This window comes from Myodes glareolus, chromosome 7 (genome assembly GCF_982192425.1).
Source record: "Myodes glareolus chromosome 7, mMyoGla1.1, whole genome shotgun sequence".
Lineage (NCBI taxonomy): Eukaryota > Metazoa > Chordata > Mammalia > Rodentia > Cricetidae > Myodes > Myodes glareolus.
In genome coordinates, this window is record NC_142032.1 from 76,086,136 (window position 1) to 76,110,591 (window position 24,456).

The 24,456-nt window shown below is 50.6% G+C and overlaps 1 protein-coding gene across 3 annotated transcripts; it reads right to left on the reverse strand.

Annotated features, from left to right (window-relative positions):
* Positions 1-418: 418 nt before the first annotated feature.
* Itgax (integrin subunit alpha X) lies at positions 419-23,172 on the reverse strand. 3 transcript variants are annotated; one of them, XM_087908396.1, is made up of 30 exons: positions 23,004-23,163; positions 22,337-22,442; positions 21,784-21,887; positions 21,466-21,536; positions 21,192-21,312; positions 19,688-19,818; positions 19,395-19,540; positions 19,013-19,166; positions 17,823-17,973; positions 17,562-17,635; positions 17,273-17,402; positions 17,041-17,183; positions 16,747-16,887; positions 16,451-16,660; positions 12,650-12,780; positions 12,366-12,523; positions 12,090-12,244; positions 11,344-11,475; positions 10,450-10,523; positions 10,109-10,274; positions 7,097-7,213; positions 6,938-7,017; positions 6,779-6,862; positions 3,766-3,844; positions 3,581-3,685; positions 3,386-3,469; positions 3,075-3,188; positions 2,833-2,934; positions 2,466-2,576; positions 419-1,622 (listed from the first exon to the last, which is right to left on the reverse strand). In XM_087908396.1, exons 1-30 carry the CDS (start codon positions 23,038-23,040, stop codon positions 1,524-1,526), a joined length of 3,510 nt encoding a protein of 1,169 aa, XP_087764522.1. In that variant the 5' UTR covers positions 23,041-23,163; the 3' UTR covers positions 419-1,523. The 3 variants fall into 3 exon arrangements, 2 of the variants coding, with proteins under 2 accessions (XP_087764522.1, XP_087764523.1); XM_087908397.1 differs by having other exon boundaries at positions 22,981-23,128; XR_015738425.1 differs by lacking the exons at positions 419-1,622; positions 2,466-2,576; positions 2,833-2,934; ... (16 more) ...; positions 17,273-17,402; positions 17,562-17,635 and having other exon boundaries at positions 17,834-17,973; positions 19,400-19,540; positions 23,004-23,172.
* Between the last annotated feature and the right edge of the window lie 1,284 nt (positions 23,173-24,456).

The window sequence follows — 24,456 nt, forward strand, 5'->3', positions numbered from 1 at the left end:
TTCAGTTTTGTGTTGTGACCCTCTCATTTAACGGAGGCAAGGGCATGGGCGTGGGTATGGGGCTAACCACTGAAACATGAAGACATCACTGAAGACAATAACCTCTGCTCCAGCAAGCTTTGAATGCTTTTAGCTCCCCTGGACAGGGAAGGCCCCTTCTCTCTGACTGAGTATTGATGAGGTCGGTTTTGTCCAGGCCCTGTGCAGACAACTGCAGCTGTTTCTCAACCCCGTAAGACAGCATCTCTCTCACAGCCCTCCTCCCTAACATTCGGCCCTTACACTCTTTCCACTCTTCCTGAGATTCTCTCTGCTCTGAGCTTGGAAAGGGTGACATAAGTGTCCTGTTTAATTCTGAGCACTCACCAGTCTCCTGGTCTCAGCACCGAAAGCAGCCACGAGTCTAGATTTGCCATCGTTCACTGCAAAGCCAGGCTAGGGAAATGCTTTATTATATAATGCTAATCCTCAATGCGTTACACTCAGGGAAGAGTCTGAAGGAGCGGTAAGACAGCGGTGAAAGAGTTTGAAGGAAGGCTCACTGCGTTTGTGGGGAAAGGCATTCTCAGGAGTCATACTACTGGTAGGCTACTTCCCTAGGATTTATTAGTCAAAGCGGTCCCAAAGTCATAAAAAAATCTCTTGCCACAGATGTTGATTGCATCTTAGAACTCGATGGTAAGTTCCTACTGCTAAAGATACCACACGTTCGCCATCAGATATGGGAAAACCAAACTGGAACTGACTGCCAGCTCCCTCATTTGCTCGCGAGGCAAGGTTGGGTGGAATAATGTCTTTGGTCTTCTGTCAATGCTCTATCCTGGGTAGACAGATGTTTGCTTATGTCTTCCCAGAAGAAGTCACACAGCAAAGGGGCATGGGCCTCTTTTGACCTGGCGCCGTACAGGAACAAGGTCCCTCCTGAGGGAAAAGGACACTGTTCTTCCCAGCTAACAACGCTGGCACTAGAAAGCCAGCTCCACTGATTACATTGTACAGATGTTTCCTTGCCAATTCAGAGAAATCTGAACTAAGAGTCTCAGAGAAAAGCTACAAGCTGATGCCAACAATATTTTACTAGAAATGGGGATGGCATGGAAGCAGAGAATCCCAGGCTGTCTGACGTTCCCCTCCTGAAATCAGAGCTCAATTCTAACATCCTGAACGTAGATGGGAGGAACTGGAAACAGACAAGAGTGAGCGACTACTTCCACTCTTCACACTATAACGCTCACTAGTGGCCAGTGAGCGAAGCGGCCACTGAACTGCCCATGTATTCCTAGGCATGAATTCCTAGTCGGGTTCTCTGGGCCATAGCGGAGATTGCGTCCTCAGAGTTTCCAGGTAAAGTTTTGACCAGGCAAGTGTCCCTTCCCAAACAAGACACAAAGAGCAAAGTTGACCTGGCCCCAACATTCCTGGTGCAGAATGTTTCTTCGTTCTTGAGCCTGACCTAGGGGAGAGTACAAGATCTGGGAAACTTCTCAGGAGGGCAGGTTTAAAGAAGACAAGGAGGCAAGTTCTCACTGGGCATCCTGAGGGTCTGAGGTCTCGTTTCCTGAGACAGTCTGTCCATTCGCTTCCGCCATCATTTCCTTGTACTGACGTTTGAAGAAGCCAGCCTGTAGGAAGGAAGAGGAAAATGGAGGAAGGGTGAGAGGCTCTAAGGGGCTCAGTGTGTAAAACACTTGCTGACAAGTGTGGGAACTGGAGTTCGAATCCCCAGCGCCCACACAAACAACGAATGGGCGTAGTGCCATGCCTGTTAGCCCAGAACTCAGAAGGTGGAGACGGGATCCCTGGAGCAAGATGGCTGGCTAGACTAACCGAAGTGATCTCTGTGTTCAAGCAAGAAGCTCTGCTTCAATGTGTAAGGTAGAGAGGAATAGAGACAGGTACTTAACATCTTCTGGTAGCCTTCACATGCACATATGTGTGCGTACTCACAAACTCATGTGCACCTACACACACATACATACACACATGCGTGCATGCATACATGTGTGCATGTACATATACACACAAATGCAAACAAAGGAAACAAATGACTAACGGAGAGGAAGGGTAACCATCTCTGGAGACCTATGACTTTCAAATAACTTGGTACATATTACATTATTTAGACACACACAGAATTATGTGGCTTCAATCGCCCTTACACTGAAAAAGACCAAGGCCCAGCCCAGCCCTGTTGCTAGTGTCAGCATCCGAGTCCGTGTCTGTGCTTCTGTTCTATTCTTCTGGAAAGGGAAGCAGAGAGAGAAGCAGAGAAGAGTAGGAAAGAAAAGGAGAGAGACGAGAGTGACTTCTCGGACGGGGAGGCACAAACGAGGGATAACTGGGTGGGGAGGGTTTTTCTCATGATGTGTACCAGTGATGATGTGTTCAGACTCCAGCATGAGCTCCTGCTTACCCTGCAGGAGGAGCATGATCGAATCTTGCCGTAAGAAGGACAAGTCCCTCACCTTGTACAGCGCGCCTGTGATGAGAGCCAGCAGCAGCAGACCGCCCACAGAGCTGCCCACGATGAGAGGGACCGGGTTGTGAACCTCATACATCTCCAGCACTGTCTTCGTCTGGTGGAGGTGGACCCGGTGGAAAACATCATGTCTCATGCTGCCTCACCTGCCCCCAGCATCCTAGCCTCTAATCCCCCCTCCTCCTGGCCCAGCTCGGTTTTAAGGGATGCAATACAGAAGCACTTATACACTGAGTGCCGAAGGCCTTTCACTCACCCTCCCTCCAGGCTGGCAAGGCCCCTAGCCAGCACTGCAGACTGAGCATTAGGAGCCCTCTCGTCAGCCTGGCCACCACCTGCCACACAGCCACTACCTGGGCTCTCAGAAACGCCTCCTGTCCTGGCAGCTGGGAATACACAGATGTGTTGAATGTGATCTCAGCCATACTCATGACCACCACCTTTTTCTGCAATGTCTGCAAAAAGAGAGGGTGGGGGCAGAGCTGGGAATTGGACCTGGGAGGAGCTCAGGGTTCAAGAACCGCCCTGACCTAAGGGTGCTCCAGAGCCACCAGGCTTGCATGGGTTGGGGGAGACCTCTGCTCCTGCCACGCACCTGGCTGACCCAGCCGAAGCTGAGGTTGCCCTTCAGAATGAAGTCAAGCTCGTCCTGGATGCCCAAGGAGGGGATGTCACAGCGGAAGTGCAGGCAGTCAGCAATGGAGCAGTTCTGGGGCCAGAGAAATAGTATCAGACCGGAGGAAGCTAAGTCTGAGAGTAGGAGACAGCACTAAGCTGTGGGACTTGACAGAGCAGCCACTTCTAAATACAGCTGGCTGTTCAGCAGGTGCCGTTTGGTATTCGCAAAGTGAGCTCGAGTCCGCTGGTGTGTAGTGTGACATGTTGAAACCTCCCGATCCCCCTCACCAGCACAGGGCTCCTCTGCATGTGAGCCAGGAAGTCAGATTGTGTTGGCACCAGTCTGTTCTGATAGCACTGGGTGGGAAGGTTCTAGAAGGCAAGCAGAGGACAGGGCTTTGGCTGCAGCACCAGGGACCTGTGAGTGACACAGGAATAGAAGTCAAGGGCCTTCGCTGAGGAGCCACGGCTAGTTTTGAGTACCTGGAGCTGGGGGGCCTTCACTGTCCACACAGCTTCTCCCTTCAGCGCTATCGGCACCAGAAAGCTGATGCTGACTGGCACGTCCCTCTGTCCCAGATTATTCACCTGCACAGAAGGCACTGCGGGTAGAGTCTATGCCCAGGTCCTCTGCCCCTACTCACCAGCTCCTAAGTCCCCACACTTGCCTGGTATCTGTGTTCGACCACACTGCTCTTCTCCTTTTCTGAGGCCGAGAAGTTGAGATACTTGGTAGACTGGTCGTGACTGGGGAGAGAAGAGTCATGAAGTCCCGCCTGGCCTCCTGAGGAGGGCCTGGCATTGGCATGAGGATACAAGTAGTCGGGTGGGCCTTTGGGTGGCGTAGAACGAGGTGTGTGGCAGGGTTGGAGTAAGAGAAGGTTTAGGGGGCAGGACGGATTTCAGGGCGGGTATAAGGGAGCATGCAGGAGCTACCCAAAAGAGATCGCTGGAGAAAGAATAGGTTGAGGTGTAGCGAACAGACTTAAGATCCACAACAATGACTCACTGGAAGAGCAGAGGCCACTGCCTGCCCCATTTCTACACCTCACACTTCATTTCAGTCCTTTATGGACATGTAGAATACAGCAAATTTTGTTGACCACATGCCCCGCCCATTCTTGGCTCCTAGTCCCGCCCCCTTTTCTGTTTCTTTGCCTTTTATCTATCACCAGGAAGCTTTGAAGAACCAATGACAAACTCTTCTGCAGGTTTCAGTGTAACAAAACTTCATGAGACCTATTTGGGTTCAAGCCTGGGAGTTCAGGGACCACAAGGTCCCTCACATCCCAGCTGATTCTACCTCTGTCCCTTACCACTCTATTCCTCGGGACCTGACCTCTAGACCCCAAATTCTAGCCCATCGCTCCTCCTCTTGAGGCAAGCTAGCAAGGCACAGAGGAAAAGAGGAAAAGCCTGCATGGTTAGCCGCGCCTGATGTAACAGCAGAGCCATACCACAGCACAGCACCTATGTCTGCTCAAACAGTAACAAGACCGTCCCGAGACAACTAGAACCAGCAGGGCTACTGAAGGAATCATAACCATTAGCACGCAAGACTAGCTGCTCCCATCATGCATCTGAGGACAGCCCCATATAAGGACAGAAAAGATGGGTAGGCCCTATCAGGAGGATTGTCTCGACTGCAGTCGGCCAATCAGACAAGCTCTCCGGAATCCTGAGCGACACCACTCTCTCATGAGAAGCTTGCGCTCCCTCTCAAATGTGCGCTTTTGCCCTGTAGTAACTCCTCCTCCCAGCTCCTTACTGCCTCAGGTCTGAGTTCTTTCTCTGGTGGTGACCTGGAAGCACCCACTCTACCTTTGACAGCTCCCTGCCCTCGCCCAATGGCAACCCTCTTAAGTTTCACTTCTCCTGTACTCAGAGGACTCCTCCCAAATGCTCTAGACTGCCTTGGAGACTGGGACCTGTGATGGACCTGTAGGACCACCTAAGTCTGCAGGTGCTATGTCCTCTCTGACCTGCAGAATCACCTAAGTCTGCAGGTGCTATGCCCTATCTGTAGGATCACCTAAGTCTGCAGGTGCTATGTCCTCTCTGACCTGCAGAACCACCTAAGTCTGCAGGTGCTATGTCCTCTCTGACCTGCAGAACCACCTAAGTCTGCAGGTGCTATGTCCTCTCTGACCTGCAGAACCACCTAAGTCTGCAGGTGCTATGTCCTCTCTGACCTGCAGAACCACCTAAGTCTGCAGGTGCTATGCCCTATCTGTGGTTCCCTGCAAAGTGCCATGAGAACCCCTGGGTATATATACACTTAGAGCATGCATCTCTCTGCCTGGAAAACCTCTGACATTCAGGGCAATGAAAGTGTGCAGTGCTGCATGAGAAGAAACCTCAGGTTAGGTAAGTCCCATAAGAGCAGGGATTAACCACACAGAGGAGCTCAGCAATGTTTGTTCCTGTCAGCTGAATTCACTGAAAGTAGCCATGCTGTGCCCGACGCAGAGCCAACACTGAGAAGGCATCTGCCGAACATTTTCTATCCCCAAGTCTCAGTATCTCCTCCCATCCTTCTTAGTCCCAGCTAAGGCCCTACCTGCTTCCCTGACACCCATCCTCAGCAGGTATAACTTTCGTTCTTATTTTCCACAAAAGTTGGGAAGGAGAAGGTTCAAAAAGCCTTACAGCAGTGGTTCTCAACCTGGATGCTGTGAGCCTTTAGTTCCCCAAGTTGTGGTGACCCCCAACCACAAAATTATTTCTTTACTACTTCAGAACTGTAATCCTTCTACTGTTATGAATCATAATGTAAATATCTGATATGCGACTCCTGCGGAGAATCTGCCCTATGGGCTGTGTCTGTTTCTTATGAAAAATAACAGTCATGCACAAATGCCAAAGGCCCTTTGGAGAATCACCCTGGTCAAGCCCAGTGCTGTAGCGCCCCCCTCCCCCTCAGTGTTCAGGTGAGCCCTCTTTCGCTACCAGTTTAGTAACCCACAGCTACGGTTTCATACTGAAACCCATTCTCCCCGCTCCCTAAATTTAGGCTTAGCACTCTGAGCAGCATAGTCAGGAAGGGGGGACCTACTGGGAAGTTCCTAGGTCAGTGTGGGGTGCCCCAACAGAGGCTGTAACACCACAACTCCTTCCTCTGCCTTCTCTGCTACCTCCCCGCCGTGGCATGGGGACATCCATCATGGTACGCCATGTCACCACAGACCCAAAGCATCAGGCCAATGAGCCGTGGACTAAAACCTCCCAACCATGAGCCCAGATAAGCCCTTTCCATTTGCAGGTGGCTTCAGATTCTTGTGGCAATGGAAAGCTGATTGATACACCACGCTACCCAGGGTACAGAACTGAAGGACAGCATTTGGTGAGGTTTTGACCTGGGTACAGTAACCTTGATCTCCACATAGGCTATAAGAACCTCAAAGACAAGGGTGTATTTCATATAGCCCGGAGGACCCAGGACAATCTTGTGAATTTTCAAAGCTTTCTGAAACCTGTAACCTGCATTAAATATAGGCTGTAATGATAGCAATTTCACAATTATGGTCATAGCGAACACCCACTGATGAATGTGTGCAGCTACCAATATCATCTCCTACCGAAGGGACAATAAAACCTGAAGCATCCTGGATGAGGGTGGCGTCTCTTGCAAACCCTACTTCCACGTAAAGAAGAACCATTCTGGAGTCCTAGAGAGTGTACCTGCTGATCACGGTGTACACAGCATACTTCACTGGGAGCTTCAGCTGGAAGGTGGTTTTACTGGTCCCAGGTGTATCATTCTCACTGGGGACAGAGGAAGAGTATGAGGTGTAAGGATCACAATTAGAAGGACATCTACCCTGGGCCTAGCCAGCTTACCTGCTCACTCTGGCTGTTAGAGAGAGCCAGTCCCCCAGCACAGCTTTGGGAGAGACATCAAAAGTTACCAAGAAAGTCATCTGAGGAAGAAAAGGGAGGGGTCACAGAAGAGTGAGGAGGGTGGGAACAAGGGATGGGCTAGGCAGAAGCCAGGCTGACCTGTGCACCTCCTCGGAAAATGATGTGGCTAATGCCGCAACTGGTCCTCCAGAAGCCCTGGCTCCTGCTTGGGGTGCTCTCACAGCTGAGGTGTAGGGAACGCTGCCACCTTTGGTTCTAGTCAAAAACGAGGCCAAAAGCGTACAGGAGATGGTGTTTATTAGTGTTCCAGAGAGATGCTGGGATTCAAGCACACAGTTTCCTGGAAATCTTAGGGCTTGAGGGTGGACATCTGGTCAGACTTCCTAGAATGTAGAAAGCTCCAGTCCCTAGTGCCCCCACCCTTCACTTCTTGGTGGGTTTTTTGTTCTTCTTGTTTTTTATTGTTCTGTAGCCCATATTGTTCTAGCACTCACTAGAAGGCCCAATCTAGCCTCAAACTCATGGTGATCCTCCTGCCTCAGACTCCAAGTGTTAGGATTACAGGCATGAACCAGCACACCCAGCTTCTTATTACTTCGAAAGGTCTTTTATTGTGGATAGTTTCAAACACACTCAAGGTAGAAAGAGAGGGCTATCAACCTCTACTTTTCCGTCAGTCAGCACAAGTTACCAATGTTTTCCTATGCTTCTCTCCCCTTCTCCATAGATTATTCTTTTCTTTTCTTAATAATTTAAAGTACTTCCTACACATCGTATTATTTTATCCCAATATATTTCAGCGTCTACTCAAAACCAACAAGGTTGTTTTCTTGATATAACCACAAGACCAAAACAAACCATACACAATAGAAGTAGCAAAGCCTCCCAAGTGTGCAGTCACGTTCCATTTTCCTGGGTTGCCTCTTCACCATTTTGATTTTGAATTGCTTTCTTGTTAAATAACTATCCATCAAAGATCCACACACCACACTGGGCTGCTGCATCTAGGATCACTGTCACTGCTCCCTCTCTGGGAATTGCTGCTCCTGGCTCATTTTTTTTATAAGTAATTAAAATGTGCTCCCACAGAGGGATGCTAGGTCAGGAGGTAGGGCACACGTTCAAAGCAAACGTATGAGCCCAGTTTAAACTCCCACTTGAATAAACCAGGTGTAAAACAGATATTGGGGGGAGAATTAGAGGAATTCGACCATGCTCTAAACATCAAGACTTGTTCATTTCCTTGGGTGACATGACAACTTTGGGGTCACATGTGACATCGCTGCTGCTCAGAACTCCAGAGTCAAATGAACAGGAAGCCATGGCCCAATGTCCAACCTTGTGTGAAAATATTTCAGCAAATAAAGGCAAGGCCAGGTGTGGTGGTGTACACCTGTGCTCCCAGCCCTGGAAAAGTTAAGGCAGGAGGACCAGGAGTTCAAGGCAAGCCTTGGCTGCTTGAATTTGAAGCTAGCTTGGGCTAAATGAGACGCTGGCATGGAGGGAGGGAGAAACAGATGGAGCAAACGGGCCAACATGTTGGTCGCTGTTGATGCTTGTTGATGGCGCTGTGAGGATACTTTGCTTAACTCCGACTACCTTAGTAAAAGTTTAAAATTGTTTTAACAATAACTGTTTTGAAAAATATGTTTCACTGGGAGCTCGTGGTACCTGCCTTTAATCCCAGCATTCAAGAGACAGGCAGATCTCTGCAAGTTTGAGGCCAGCCTGGCCTACAGAGTGAGTTCTGGGACAGCCAGGGATATTCAGATAAATCCTGTCTAAAAAACAAAGCAAAATAAACAAAAAAACCCTGTTTCTTTAAAACTCTTGATGGTTCCAGTTCTGTCTTCTAGAACAGAGTGAACTGCCACCTACTTTTGTAAACAAAGTTGTATTATGCACGCTTCAGTAGATTCCTGTCAGCATCTGCTACTGTTGGAAAAGATAGTGCTGAGAGGCTGGGACAGAAACAATGTGGTCCACGTAGCTGAAGCATTTCCCGTCTATTTATAGAAAAACTTCTGGCAAGCCCTAAGCCAGACTAGCCAATACATTAATTTTTTATTTTGTAATATTTTAAGTGCTTTCTAAGTTTGGTGGTGTGTGCCTATATCCCTAGCACTTTGAAGGCTGAGGCAGTAGGATTATGAACTCAAAACCAATCTGAGCTACATAGCGAGTTTCAGGCCAGCAAGACTCTGTCTCAGGAAAAACAAACAAGCAAATAGTACATGCACACAGACCAAAGATAAACAGGACAGATGGCCTGGGTTCTGAACCCAGAGAGTAGTGTTAGGGAATCAGGGGCAGGAGTCCATGGTGTCTTTCAGGTATATAGTGATATTTTGTTTGTTTTTAACAAATAAAGCTTGCCTGAAGATCAGAGTGCAGGGCTAAGCCCCTAGAAGCCAGGCAGTGGTTGTTCATACCTTTAATCCCAGGACTCGGGAGACAGAAGGGGACCGAGCTCTGTTAGTTCAAGGTCACCCCGTGCTACACAAACTTAATTCAGTCTAAAACAGAGCTCACACAAAGGTGATCCCAGCACTTGGGAGCCCACGCCTTTAATCCCAGCACTAGGGAGGTGGAGACTGGAGTGATATGGCTGGGCGGAGAGAGGAATATAAGGCAGGAGGAGACAGGAACTCAGATGTAGTCTGAGGTGAGGAGTAGTCTGAGCCAGCAGTCTGAGGCACAGTGCGGTCTGAAGCAGTCTGAGGTGCGGTCTGAGGACCGGATCGCCGCTTTGATCTGAGCATTGGTAGAGGTAAGAACTCTCCAGTGACTGGCCGCCCCGCTTCGCTGATCTTCAGCATTCACCCCTGAGAGCTGACTCAAGCTTTTATTATTAATACTGTCGGAATCCGTGCTACACAGGGGTCCCTTCTTCTACCATGTGGGCTCTGGGCCACTAGGCTTGCTGGCGAGTGTTCCTACCTGCTGAGCCATCTCACTGGCCCTGGAACTCATTTCTTATATTCAGTGTCTTCAAAATGTGGTGCCGGAAGTACAAAACCCAGGCAATACCACCCCACCATCCGATCAGGACCAGTGAAGATCTCTTGGCTCACCAAAGACTGCTAAGCAAGAGCCACCAGCCTGAGCTTTGAACCTAGTACAGGGGCCTGTACTACCGAGCCCACTCACCTCTTCCTTCCCCCGAAGGAGTATTTGGCCTTCTGCAACTCGTCTAAAGGACAGACCAATAGGGTAGAGCAGAGAAACGGTGGTTCCGTAGGAATCTTCCCCATCATTAGAGACTGTCACATTTACGTTCAGCTCCAGGTCACTTCCCACCACCAGGGTCTTCAAGCTGCGTGTCAGGAGGGAAGAGGAAAGGATTCTGTGTCTGGGGCTAGAAATGGTCTGGGGATGCAACATGGGGTAGCAAGTGAAAGATAGACAGGAGATGCCCTGGTTCTGCCCCCCTCCCCATGAGAGTGTAGTGCCAGATCCTGGAAGGGGGTGTGGCTTTGGAGAAAGCTCACTCTGGGAAGCCAAAGATGATGCCAAGGTCGTCCTGGCAGATGTGGTCGGCTCCACAGTTCTTCTCAAAGGGAAACTGAGGAAAGGGGTACATAGAAATTAGATCTGGGGTGACAGGCAGCTCAAGCCATGCCCACATTCACCAGCCTCTGGCAAATAGCCAGAGTGAAGGGAAGAGCAAGCTCCCCACCAAAAGCCTCTCTGCGACTCTTGAGCTCCCTAACAGATCCCAGGCTCCAGGAAAATGGCAGGCACCATTCTAACTTCCCCCAAAGAAGCTCGCAGGTTCAGGTTGCCAAACTCCAAGCCATCACTGCCAATACAGTGGCTACACCTCAGCTAGATTGCCCCTCCTCCTACTTCCCTCACAGCCTTGCAGTTGCTCATATCTTTGCCCATAATGCAGGTTCCCAGACGCCCTCCTCGCGCTGCTCAGGAATCAGGCATAGCCTGGCCACAGGTCCGTGCTGTGAACTACTCATCAACCACACGGCATGAAACCTTGCCATCCTCTGAGACCAACAAAATGGAGCTCCCATGGAGCTGGAGAAATGGTTCAGTGATTAAGAGCACTGATTGTTCTTCCAGAGGACCTAGGTTCAATTCCCAGCTCCCACAGGACAACTCACAACCATCTGTGACTCCAGCTCCAGGGGATCCAAGACCCTCACACAGACATACATGAAGGCAAAACCACTAATGCACATAAAATAAAAAATAAATAATTTTACAAAAAGAAGCTCCCCACTCTGCCTTGTGTTCTTGAACTCTCCTCAGAGTCCCCACCATGCTGATACCTGTCCATGCTGTCAATAGCTCCTTCTAATAAATATCTTATCCAAAATGACAGCCTTGGTGTCCCCCTTGAACCCCAACACCATAAAAAACTGACTCACAGAGGCCGTGAAGTATGTTTGCTCATCTACAGCCAGCATGGGTAGAAGGTTTTGGTGAGAAGGGATGGGCAGGCCAACAAGGGAGAAGCTGAGGCGCAAAGTGATAGGGGTCACCGAGTCCTCCACACAGGCCTAGAGAAGAGGGTGGTTTGAAAGAAAGTCTCTTGCATAGTTACTGGCTGTACCCCATCTCTGCATATGAAAGGGGGGTTAGAGCAATCCCATCTATGGTCAGTAAGCTTCACCCCTCCCCCATACAGCTCTCCCACTGTATTCAATGGCTCCTCCTAAGACTGCTCTGTTCTCTTCTCTAATTTTCTCTCTCTGTGTAGCATTTATCCCGACCTGACATCCACTGTCTAGAAACTGTTTGTTTGAAGGTTCCCCATCATCACTAGGGAACTCCCTAAGGGCAATGACTGCTTTGGCCCCTGCTGTGGGCATGTCTCAGGGGTCAGCTCTAAGTATGTACTCAATAAATGCCTGCTTGCTTCGATCTGAGGCCACACAGCTCTCCCAGGCAACCCTGTTCTCGTCCCTAAATCCATCTGGGTAGCCTCTGGCAGCTGCAACTAGCAATAGTCATTCATCTGCTTCCTTAGCTAACAGGTATTAGCTATCGCCTGCAGGCCAGATCCTGGGTGGAAATTCGGAACATGCTGTGTTCTGTCTTTGCTGAACCTTCTTCCAGTCCCCAGAAGGCCTCCACCCACAGCGATTCCCACAACCGTCTACAGCCGACTCACCGGCAGAAGCAACCTCACAGTCTCACAGTGCTTGCTCAGGCCAAGGATTCGAACTCGGGACAGAGCCTGGGTCTTTGTTTCCTCGAAGATGGCACGCGGACTCAGGCGGCCAGGGTCTAGGGCCAGGTCAAAGGTGACAGAGCTTTGGAGGTCACCTGCAAGGGAATGTGGAACACAGGAAGATGGAGAGGGCCAGAAATTACTCATGTAGGGAAGTGGCAAGTCATCAGATAGAAGGTTTCCAAAGGTCAGTGGGGTCAAAGGGAAGAAACTCACCTAGTCGGGTCTGGGAGCTATCATAAATTTGAAGGCAAACTGTGGCGTCACCCAGTGTCTGAACAGAGACCACCTGCTCCTGACACTCAAACACAGACCTGGCGATCTCCGAAGGTGAGAATCTCACAGTCGGTGACAGTCGAAGAATTGGTCTGGTCCTGTTGGCGGAACACCGCGCTGAGAAAAGGCTCTTGGCCCTTGGCCGCTGGGACCTCAACCTCCAGTCGGGAAGGAGTCTCCTAGTCTAGGATGGCTGGGGAGTGTCTGAGGAAAGCTGTGCCCACCTGAGCAGTAGCACGTTCCCCTTGGACCCCACGGCCAGGTCCACCAATCCGTCCTGGGTGAGGTCCTGACCGCCACTCAGTGACTGACCAAAATATTGGAGCCTGGGGAAGAGCTGGGATCCTGAAATCCTCTGTCCAGAAAAGAAGATGAGTCAGACTCCACAAACAGATATGATGGTTTAGCTGCAGCTTGTTTCCTAACTGTGTGACAGGCTTTGCCCAGCCTCTCCGAGAATCCTAGGGGAACTGCATTATTGGTGGCCTCGCCCTCTGGCCTGACCAGTTTTTATGCCAAACTGACACAAGCTAAAGTCACGTAGGAAGAAGGAGATTTAGAGAAAATGCCCCCATGCGATTGGCTTGTAAGCAAATCTGTAGCGCTTTTTCTTGATTGATGATAGATTGGAGGGTCAGAACAATGTGTGCATGCTACCCCAGGACTGGTGATCCTGAGTAGGCTGAGCAAGTGATGGAGAGCAAGTCGGCGGGCAGCGCTCTTCCATGGCCTCTGCAGCAGCTCCTGCGCACCGGTTCCTGCCCTGACTTCTCTCTATCATGGACTGTGAAATGGAACTGAAAGCCGAAATAAACGCTTTCTTCCCCTGGTTGCTTCTGGTCACGGCGTGTTATTCGCAGCAAGAGAAACCGTAACCAAGAAGCTGTCCAAGAGAGAAAGTTGGGTTTATACAAATCATCTAGTTCCTAGAGCTATTGTAAAGGAACGAGACGTCCCCCTTGACTAGGCATGAGGACACACGACAAACAGATGCACCTCTAGTTGAAGGCCCGTCTGGGCTATGCAGTGAGATCCTGTGTCAAAGCAAGGCTAGCCTTCTGCACTCTCCCTGGCGTCCTGTCTCGCCACGCATATCTCTCCTTCTTACACACACACAGCCCCCATCTGTTGTGAAGGCCGAACACCCACACAGAGAAAAGTTCAAGCAACGTGAGAAAGAGCGAGGTAAGAATGTGAGAGGAGGAAGGGCAAGCGGTGTAAAGAGATCATTTAAACAGAGTCTAAAAGGAAGAGGGGCAGCTGGGAAATGGCAGCTGGAGTCCTAAGGGTTCGGAGACCGGCAGGTTGTCCTGGTGACCTGAGTTACTTTGATTTAATTAGTCCCTGCTTCCCATTGACTCTCACACGAGCCAGGACTCAATCTTTCTGTGCCTCGGTTCCCTTATTTTTGTCTTTCACACACAGAGAGAATATGTTAGGATTTGTGCCTACGGACTATATTTATATTTTCGCAGGCATTAAACGAATCCACTGTGGTTATTAGAACCATACGTGGGGTGCGGTCAGCAGTCTACCTTACTATGATGAGGGACAAGGCCAAATCGGGTCTCGGGAGCTGCGGAGCTGACTCAGTGGGTCAGAGTGTCTGCTGTTCAAGCATGAGGAGCTGAGCTCAAATCCTTAGCACTCAGGAAAAGCCCATCGTAGTTGTGACCCCAGTACTAGGGGCAGGGACAGGGAGATTCTGGGAGTCAGTTGACCAGCTAGACTAGCTGAAACTTCAGGCTTCAGGTTCAGCGAGAGACCCTGTCTCAAGGTAAGGAGGTGGAGAATAATAAAGACATCAAACGTCCTCCTCTGGCTTCGGCATTCACATGCATGGGCCCACACACATGCCTACACGCACATGTGCATGCACCACGCCATGCACCACAGAAACGAAAAAGAAAGGCCTCAGTCCCACTTCACAAACAAAACAAGAAGTTGGTTCCAGCCTGAGCCCAGCACCGTTCTTGCTGTCTTTTCAAAGGACAAAGAGGCACAAAGCTGGGGTAGGGGAGTGGCGGCAGCTAACCCCGATTCTCCCCTCGGGGGCACCACCTCCCCTGTGGCTTTGTTCTCTTTTATTTCCGTCATTCTTAAAATAGCTAATCCCCAAGGAAAGGCGTGGTTTTGTCTCTGGCACTGTGGAGACCAGAGATGTTGGTAATAAGCATAAAATTGAAAAGCAAAAAAATGCCAGTTACTAAGGGACCCCGGGTAGGATGGGTGTGGTAACGACTCCAGGGTCCTCCCATCCGGGAAGTCTCGGGTTTGGTGTCTGAGCCTGTGGAGGACAACGTAAACCCTTTCCAGTCCAGTGAATAAGAGAAGAATCGCTGCGGTCAGTGAACCAGAAAGGCCATGGATGAACCCCAGTGGCGCCTGTACACCATGCAGGAGAAGAGAAGCTACACATTGGTGTGAACCGGGTGCACTTTCGGGGATTCTCCCCAAGTCACACGCCTTCCTCAGATCTCCTTCAGTTGTTAAACGATGCTAACAATTAAAACAACAGCAGCTTACAGTAACACGACACGCTAATGTACCAGGCAGTAGTCTGAGCGCTATGTGGGAACAGGTGTGGCCAGTCCATCCTATCGTGGTCACCATCATACAGGCGGGCACAGACAGGTGTTGGTCCCCTTTCATGTCATGGTGACGAATCCCTGACTAAACCACTCAGAGGGGAAAGGGCTTATTTTGGCTCATTATGGAGGGAAAGTGTGGAAGAGAAGAGAGGCACACAAAATGGTAGCCAGGAAGGGAGAGGAAGGAGGGGAGGAGAGGGGAGGAGGAACAGAAACACACAGAGGTTTGAGTAATCTCTGAGTACTTCTGAATTCAGTCTCAAGTGTTACACAGATGCTGGCAGACGCACAGGGCTCTCCCTGCGCTTTCCTGGAGAACAGCTCAACGGCCTTTTAAAAATATTCGTGCACCATAGAGTTCGCCTCACAGCTCTGCGACTTCCGTATCTTCAGAGTTGTGAGACCGTTTCCACGATTAATTTTTGAACACTTTATCACCCCAACAAGAGATAGGCACCTGTTAACAGTCACCCCACGCCTGTCACTTCCCCTTATACCCAAACCTAGGCAACCGGTAATCTACTTGCTGTCTCTGTGCATTTGCCTGCTAGAGACACTCTGTGTAAATGCAACCATACAACATATGATTTCTTTTAACTGGTTTCTTCACTTATCATAGGATTTCAAAGTTCGTTCACAGAGCCTGCACCAGCTCATAGTGGCGTAATACGCCATTGCATGGGTAAACGTTTGGTTTATCTGCTAACAGTAGATGGTCATATGGGTTGTTTCTACCTTTCGGCTATTAATTCTGAGTAATGCTTTAAGCCACGTTCTATGTAGCTTTGTGAGGGCATGTGTTCCATTCTCTTGTGCTAGAATCGTCTGGTCACATGACAACTCTATAATTGATCTTCTGAGAAATTAACACATTGTTTCAAAATTGCCATAGCATCTTCAGACTCTTACTAGCCATGTCTGTGGGCGCTGCATGCACCACGCCCTGATGATAGGTAGCCCTGTGATTCCGTGCAGACGACCATGAGGTTACATTTCATGGTGGTGAGGTCGCTACCCCGGGAATGATGATGCCGGGTTCTCAACTTGCCCTGTGTTTGTTGGCCTTGGTTAAACTTGGGAGAAAGGTCTGCCGAGATGTCTGCCTGTCTGACGGCTTTGACATTTGCCCAGGCAAGCAGCCATCCCTTCCCAGGAAACCCTGCCCTACTGTGTGGAGGACGCCTTCCCGGCTGGGCATCTGGAAGGATCACTGATTGCATTGGTATGGTTTGGAAACTACTCAAGTATTGAGTCTCAAGACAAAGCGGGGAAGGCCATTGCTTGCCTTTTCATGTCTCAGCTGCTTGGGTTTGACCTGCTGCAAAATACTCAGTGCTCAAGCCAAGAAATGAAGTCACGGAAGAGGATCTTTGTGACACAGAAGAGACAAAGAGGAAACTCTTGTAGTCTTGGGAGACAGTGATTGGGCCTCACCTGGCTGGGCGAGGGGTTGATGTCCAGTTTTGAGGCTCCATGAAAGATGTACACAGCCCCCGCGTTCTCTTCCTCTCCAGGTGCCCCAATAGCCACATCAGTCACACGGTCCCCGTTCACGTCCCCTAGCACTGTCAGAGCCGCTCCAAAGCGGCCCCAAGGATGGCCCTGCTCCCCGTGGAGAGTGGCCTCACACTGCCACTTGCTCCTCTGCAGAGCAAAGCAGCGTCAGACCCGATCTGGGCAGCCCTCCACCCACACCCACAAACCTCCAGACAGGACCCTTCACCACTTACCCCACCGGGCATGGGGCACACAGACACCTGCCCCCCTCGGGTCTGCTCATAGTAATGGGGGGCCCCAATCAGGACCAGGTCAGTGCTGCCATCTCCATCCATGTCCACAGAGCAGAGGGACGCCCCAAAGTAGGAGCCGATCTGGTAGGCCAAGCCCAAAGCCATCTTACAGATGCCCCATCTGGGCGAGACCCTGCCCCTTTCCCAATACCACAGCTTCCCCTGTGGGCTCCAAAGCCCCTTCATCTCCTCCTTCTCCACCCTGGTCACACTCTGACTTCCTCTTCTACCAACCTGTGTCCCGCTGACTTCAGACTTGGGCCTCCATTGCCCGGATTCCTGGGTAAAGATGACAACCTTCCCCGTGTGCTGGTGGCGAGGGGCCCCCAGGACCAGGCTGTGGACCCCCTTCCGAAAGGCCAGTGCGGTGGAGTAACCTGAGGGGCCCAGACCTCAGCACCAAGGCTTTTCCTGTCTTCAGGCAGCTCGCCCCGCCCCTCCTCCTCCTCCCACAGCCTCTTCTTACCCAGGTAAGCATCCCGCATGTCCACGTTCTCCTGAGGCATGCTGATGAAGGTGGGTCTCATATTTCGGGGGTATAGGAAGGCACCTCCAGCCCAGCTGAAGCTTCCCACAGCTCCCAGAACTGGTCCATCCTGGGAGGAAAGGATCCCAGGGCTGAGCAGGCTGGCGCAGGGTGCCAGCCTAATTCAAAGAAAGACTTCCCCTGTCTCCATCCACCCATCTGGCACCTGCCTCCCCTTTGCCCTCCTTTCCAGCATCCTCCATCACCAGCCTGAAAAGGCTCCACTCACAGGTGTAATCACAGCACTGAAGCCCTCCTGGGACATCTCCAATTCAAAAGAACTGCCGCTTGCTGTCTCTGTACCTGGGGGAGGCATGATGCTTGTCTCGGGGAGAAAGACATTTCCCAGGTTCAGGGAGGCTTCTTAGGAGAGTCTAAGATCCAAATTCTCAAGCAAGGATTAGTGCCTAGATCATGAGGGTCTAGGCTCAACGAGGAAAATCCCTGTGTTTGAGGATTCCTGAAGCAAGCAGCTTCCTTGCTGACTCACCCTCAATGGCAAAGATCTTCTCCTTCAGCTGGTTCTGAATGTCCTTCAAAGCGTCAAAGTTTTCCACGTTGAAAATGTGTTCTTGGGAAGGCCTTGACGCAATGTTCATTAATTCTTGCCTGCTCTGTGCGTCGGAAAAGGCCCTTCCTACCTGTTCCCCAGAAAAGACCAACCCGGAGAGAATCAGAAGTCTGAAAACTCATTTATGGGTTTGTGGGGTGGGGCTTGGCTGGCAAAAGTAGGTCACTGGGGTGAGTTTTAGGGTGTTGTCCTACAACCACCCCATCCTCTCTTGCCTCTTTTCTGGTCCTCCACACTGTGAAGAGCTGTGACCTCAAACTACCACCACCATGGATTCTACCCCTCCTTCTCCTCCATCATGGACTGAGCCCTTATGAAACTGTGAATCAGGGTTGGGGGGTGCTGTGAAGTGTTGACTTCAGGATACCATGTGACTGCTGCATCCATGTTCTTAGACCCGCTCTGATTACTTTCACAAGACACGCATAAGATCAAGCCAGCCCAAAGTCCCACAGATACGGGAAAGATGGCATCCATGCCCCATCCCACAGAGCCTTTGGGACTTCATAGCTGGCAGGGAGGGGGTCATCCTTCTTTGAGAGTGTGGTTACTAGTAGGCTTTCCAGATGACCCCACAGTTGTGCATATATGGGCAGTACTAATTGAACATAGTGGGTTAGTTTTTTAAAACACATAAAGTTAGGAAAGGGAAGGACTAGTGACCCAAGGGAGGAGAAATAGGAAATGAAGATGTGTGTAGTCACATGTGTGTGGCCACATGTGTGTGGTCACATGTGTGTGACACAGGGGAAGAGAATAAGAAATGAAGATGTGTGTGATCACATATCCTTGCATACATGTGTGAAACACTCAAGGAACAAAAAATGAAATAAAAGTTCTTTCTCCCTGAAGTGTTTCTGCTGGATGCTTTACCACAATGAGGCAAGTGGCTAAGGCACTGTTATGTGCTGTCCGCCAGCAACACCTTCAGTCAGCCTTGAAGAGTCTTCTGAAATGAGGCTCAAACAGCACTGGGGAGTGGAAGCAAAGTTTCAATGGGGTCATAGTCTGCATACATGAGAAAACCGGGTTCTGCCCTTTAGAGGAAGTTGCTTGAAGAGGAAGTGACAGGAGGAAGTAAGCAGTGGGTGACCACCTTTGTGTCTTACCCCAATTGCATAACGGATGATGCCCTTAGCCTCTGCCATGGGAATGACATCATCATAATTCAGGCTGTCACCTTCTTTCCTCCCATCAGTAATGACAATGAGGACCCTGGTGGCATCTTTCCGAGCCCCGTTTTGGGCAGTGAACAGTTCCGTTCTGTGAAGAAAGAGAGTCCAGAGTCTGTGAACAAGCAACTCTGGCTGCTGATGGCTTCTCAGAAATGAGGCTGTAGCCTTCCCTGTGAGAGGCCTCACTCCCGCTCAGAAACCCCCAAGTGGCAAGAGAACCAACAGAATCTTCCTGTTTCTTTCTTAGACAGGCAGATGAGGCCCAAAGAGAGTTCTGGATGCTCTGGGAAAGACTGCACGGGAAGGCTGGACTCACATGACCCTCGTGATAGCCGTGGCTGTGTGTGTAGACCCTCTCAGCTGCGTTACAGAGTTCAACAGGATTAAAGGGTTTGAAGTGGAGATGAAGTCCTTGAAAGTAAAATGTGTGCGGAATCTATAGGAGAACTGCATCAGGGAGAACTAAGAAAAAAAAACACACACACACACATGCACACGCACGGGACTGAAGGTTAAGACAGCTTCCCCAGGACTCCTCAAACCCGCCCAGCGAGCCTTCTCAGCAAGCCCCGCCGGCCCAAGTCCAGGCCCGTGCCCCCAGAGACACACCTGTGTGTGGGGTCGTTGGAATTGGCTCATCACAGTTTTCACGAATTGCAGCATTATTTTAAAATCGTTGGGGTAGATACTACCCGAGCCATCAATCAAGAACACGATGTCCTGGTCCTGCCGTGGACACTCTAAGAAAGGGTGTTGCTCTGATCCTCCAAGAGACACTCACAAGGTCTCCTGGCTATAGGAGCTCCTTCTCCCAATGCCCTCCACTGCCTCCACCTCCCTCAGTCTGACAGTCATAGCCCAACCCCACTCGTGGGCCCTCTCTGTGTCAGAGAGCAAAGCTTCCTTAGGCCTCTGACTCAGACAAGGCCTTCAAGTCTTATAACGAGGCCTTAGCTGTGACTGATTGACCTCACATCCAGTAGATACAAAAAATGCAAGCATCTCCTGACTCAATAACAAAAAGCTGAGAGCCTTCTCCCTCCGTATAAGACGTTTAGTGCCTCTCCTGAGGCCTGGATACCACGGCATCCAGCAAGGACAGGCTCCTAGTCTGTGCCGGTACTGCCTTTACTGGTTAGTGCTGAACTGCCACCTGTGTCGGGTATTTTAATGTCACCCCTGGCAACAGTCACACACTATCCCTGTTTTGTTCTCAGTTTCAACGTGCATTCCCCTCCCGGGGAATATCAGAATTTTTATTCAGAAGAAGCTTTTCCAGCCCGAGGGAGCAGAGTCGACCCTGTGGAGCGGCGGCAGTGTCGATGCTCTTAACTGCAGTGTCCTTTGTCGCTGCACAGAGTGGTGAAGGGCGCATCCAAGAAGAAGTGGGTTACTGACCAAATGCGTGGCCTCTATAGATGTCCCTAGCGCTCCCCCAGCCTTCCCTTTCTGTGTTCTCTCAAAAAACAGAGGCTAGCTACGTTTCTGACAGGTCTTGTGGGTGGAGTCAAAACAGGGATTTCTGTCAGGGGTGCCCATCCATCTCCCCTGGGGCCTCAGAAGGACTACGAAGCTAGGGGACAGCTGCAGTAGGCCAACTGGGTTGGAGAAGCTCACTCCTCCACCTCATCTTCCATCTCCAATCTCCGTCAGTGCCAGAGAAGCCAACACACACACACACAGAAACACACACACACACACGGGGGGGGGGGGGCACATACACACTACTCAGACCACACTTCCATCATTCAGTCTCAGACCATTCACCGAGCCATCACTGGAAAATGAATGCCCTTCACTTTCATCCTGAGAGCAGCATCGGCTAATATCATTGGTGTCATGTTAGATCAGGCACTGCCCCAAAGGCTGCCCATGGGTCTCATCTCATGTGACTTTCAAAGACCCATCTAACAGATGCAACAACTAAAGTGCCCAGACAATAACAGAACTGGTATCAGTGCCAGCAGCATCTGTCCAACTGTGCCTGGAGCTGCTGCACCATCCGACAATGTATTTGTCCAGATACTCTCTTCCTTATGGGAAAAAGAATCTGGCCCACTGAACCCCCAGATGGATGTGTGTGGGCTCTCCAAAAGAGCTGGTGAATACTTACCTGGCTGGGCAGCCGGAAACCTTTGGTGCTGCTGCAGGAGAGATGAGGAAGCCAGCAGAAAGCAGAGCCCCGTCAGGTATATATTCTCTCTGCATGTGTGGTGCACAGTAGGACCACAGGCCTTGGGGCAGAAGGGGCTGATGAATGGGACTTGTTCTGTCCTGGTCTATTCTCCTATCCCAGCACCTCTAGCAATCATAACACCCCCCGGCCCAGCAGCCCCAAGTCCCTATTCGACCCCTGCAGACCCTCCTGGGAAACTGAGGGCACTCACCAACAGCCTGGAAGGATTAGGGGCAGCAGTGAGAGAGAGGCCCAAGGACATGTTTACAGCCTCTGGGGGCACTGAGGGAACAGACATGTGCACAGTCACCCTTGAGGACAGAAGACATTATACCTCCACCTGGGAGACAGCGAGTGTCCACAGGGGAGGCAGATATCCACATCATAAGGGAGCTGAGGCAGCATGGAGGCATGCCAGGCAGGCCCAGGAGCTTGTCAGAGCTGCAGCTGACAAGTGGGACTCGTGGGCCCTACCAAAGCCCACAGCATGAGAGCTCAGCACTAGGTCTGAGGTAGGGTTATGACTCACCCTGGAGGTGGACAGGCTCACACTTGCCCACGTGATAGCCGCATTTGTAGAGGCCACCCATTTGGTTAGTGGCCCTCGTTTCCTTCGGAGCACCAACCACCACCCTGTGGGGAGACACGGCGCCCTGCAGTTAGGACCATCAACACTGGAGCTACTGTAGAGGGTCAGCTTCACCCCTCTGGAACAATGGAGGTTCCTAACAAGGCAAGTCCTGGGCAGGTAGATTTTGGTTTGCTTTGTTCTCTCCGGATGGGAGCCCTGTATTTCTGACATCTAGATAGTTCATAAATATATGTCAGATGCACAGTTCCTTGTAAGTGTACTATGAAGTCTAAATGAACAGGCCCTGGGACCTTGCAGGTCACAATGCCTCTCACATAGTGAGCGCTCAGGAAATGTTATCTGAAGTTACTCAAAAGGCCTGTTTTCAGGAAAACACTCTTATCGTGAAGAAAATTGCCAAACGCCACAAAGGAAAGGTGTGCAGGTGGTACCACTAGAGTGTGGGGCTGAGGAGGGCCAGGACTCTGTGCGGCTCCCACCCAGGCCTTACCAGGTGCTGTCATACTGGACCACACTGTGTCCGAACCCACCGCCATCCATGTGGAAACGTGTCAGCTGCTCAGTGTCCAGGTTGAAGCCAAGAGAAGAAGCAAACGCTGCAAAAGTGTGAGAAGCTTTAAAGAGGGTCTCCACCGCCTTGACCGCCATCCTGCCCTCTCGGCTGTATCTCGCAGGCTCCTGCCCGCCTTGTCTCACTACCCAAGAGCCCTGGCCCTGGACTCTTCTCTCCTTCACTCAGCGGAGGGGTCACTTTCCACTGCGAAGTTTTGGTTCTGTTTTCACAGAATGAGCCTCAAAGTTTAAACAGACTCTTTTCCCATCTGGGGTTTTGATGAGGGAGAATCCAGAAAAACCTGGAAACCAAGGGGGTGTCATGGTTACACCATGAGATGTGCTTGCTGCGCCTGCTTCAGAAATCTGTGGGTTGTCAAAGCCAACTAGCCTCGTTCTCAGGATCACTCGGGTTCTCCCCCAGATAGACGCTTCAACACTCTCTCGCTCCCCAAACTCCAGACCCCCAGCCCGATGTCTCTGCCTCCCACAAATGTCTCTCTCCTTACCAAGACCGTGTTCTTTCAACCACATCCTACAGCTCAGGGACCTGGCTTGCTAAAAAGACCAAGTACCCAGTACCTCTCCTCCAGGTCCAGGCTCACCGGTCAGCAGCAGAAGGGCTGTCCAAGGACGGCTCATGGCTGGAGAACAGAAGCGGGGCTCTGGGAGACTAGCAACTCAGAAACAGCTACCAAGTCACCAAGGAAGCAGATGAGAAGAAAGGTGGTCAGGAGGCTAGAGGCCAGGAGGGAAGTTGTCAGAATGACTCAGAGGGGAAGACTAGAACCTCAAGATAAGATGGGCGGAGAGGGGCTAGCCCACACACTTCCATGGAAGACTTGTTCTAGTCAAAAATGACTTGGCATAGCCGGGCGGTGGTGGCGCACGCCTTTAATCCCAGCACTCGGGAGGCAGAGGCAGGCGAATCCCTGTGAGTTCGAGGCCAGCCTGGTCTACAAGAGCTAGTTCCAGGACAGGCACCAAAAACTACAGAGAAACCCTGTCTCGAAAAATAAAAAAAAAAAAAAATGACTTGGCACATTTTTCTGCTCCTCCCAATTTTTACCTGGATAGGTGCAAGTCCCCTGCTTACCTCATCCCTCTCAGCTCCTATCTGTCCCAGCAGAACTTTCCCCTTAGCCCTTGGCCTTCAAGTGTGAGTCTGGCTCAAGAGAGGGAAGAAATAGACGCCAGTACTGCAGGACCGTAATGGGAGCCCTCCACCTCTGGCCGGGAAGACTGGGCTAAGCACGAAGCCTGTGGCCCATGTGAGGAGCACAGACTGACCTTCATTCGTTCATTAATTTATTCATTCATTCAGTGGGTTAGTAATCTATTCAACAAGCTTAATCAAGGGGGTTAATTTGAGTCCTTTGCTAACTAGAGAAGAAAACAGCCCAGAGATGAGTGGAGACGCAGATACATTAACAGTAAAGAGCTCACTGTAATAGAAGAGCAGAGGCCACTGGAAGGCTTGCTCAGGCTGAGAACCCAGAAGGCTTCCTGGAGGAGGCAGCCCTTGGGTTGAGTCTTAAAGGCAACCAAGGTCAAGAGAATACCAAAAGGTCAAGGGAAAATACCAAAAGGTCAAGAGAATACCAAAAGGTCAAGAGAATACTGAAAAATACATTTCAGAAGTGACAGTCAGCTATGTCCACTCAGATTGCCATCAGGTAGGCTCTATTTCAGAAGACAACCCTGGCCCACAGCTGGTCACTGGACTCTACCTCACATCAAGGATCAGACCTCTAAAGGGGATTCAGATAAAGGGAGGCAGCATCGCCTCACCAGGAAAAGGTTAGCTGTGCCAGGCCAACAGGAGGACCTTGGATCACAAGTGGCAGTTGGCAGAAAACGGAGGTGTTAAGGTGACTGTGACATATGTGACCACATGTGTGGCCGTACCATTACAGTATAAATCTCCCCGTTCTGACATGCTTTAGAGATAATATTGACAGTGTCTCTGTTTTGTCTAAAATGGCTGAGTTTCCATAAAACATGTTTAATTGCTCAGAATGTACCTCAGAGCTGGGACTTCAAAGAGATATTCAGGTG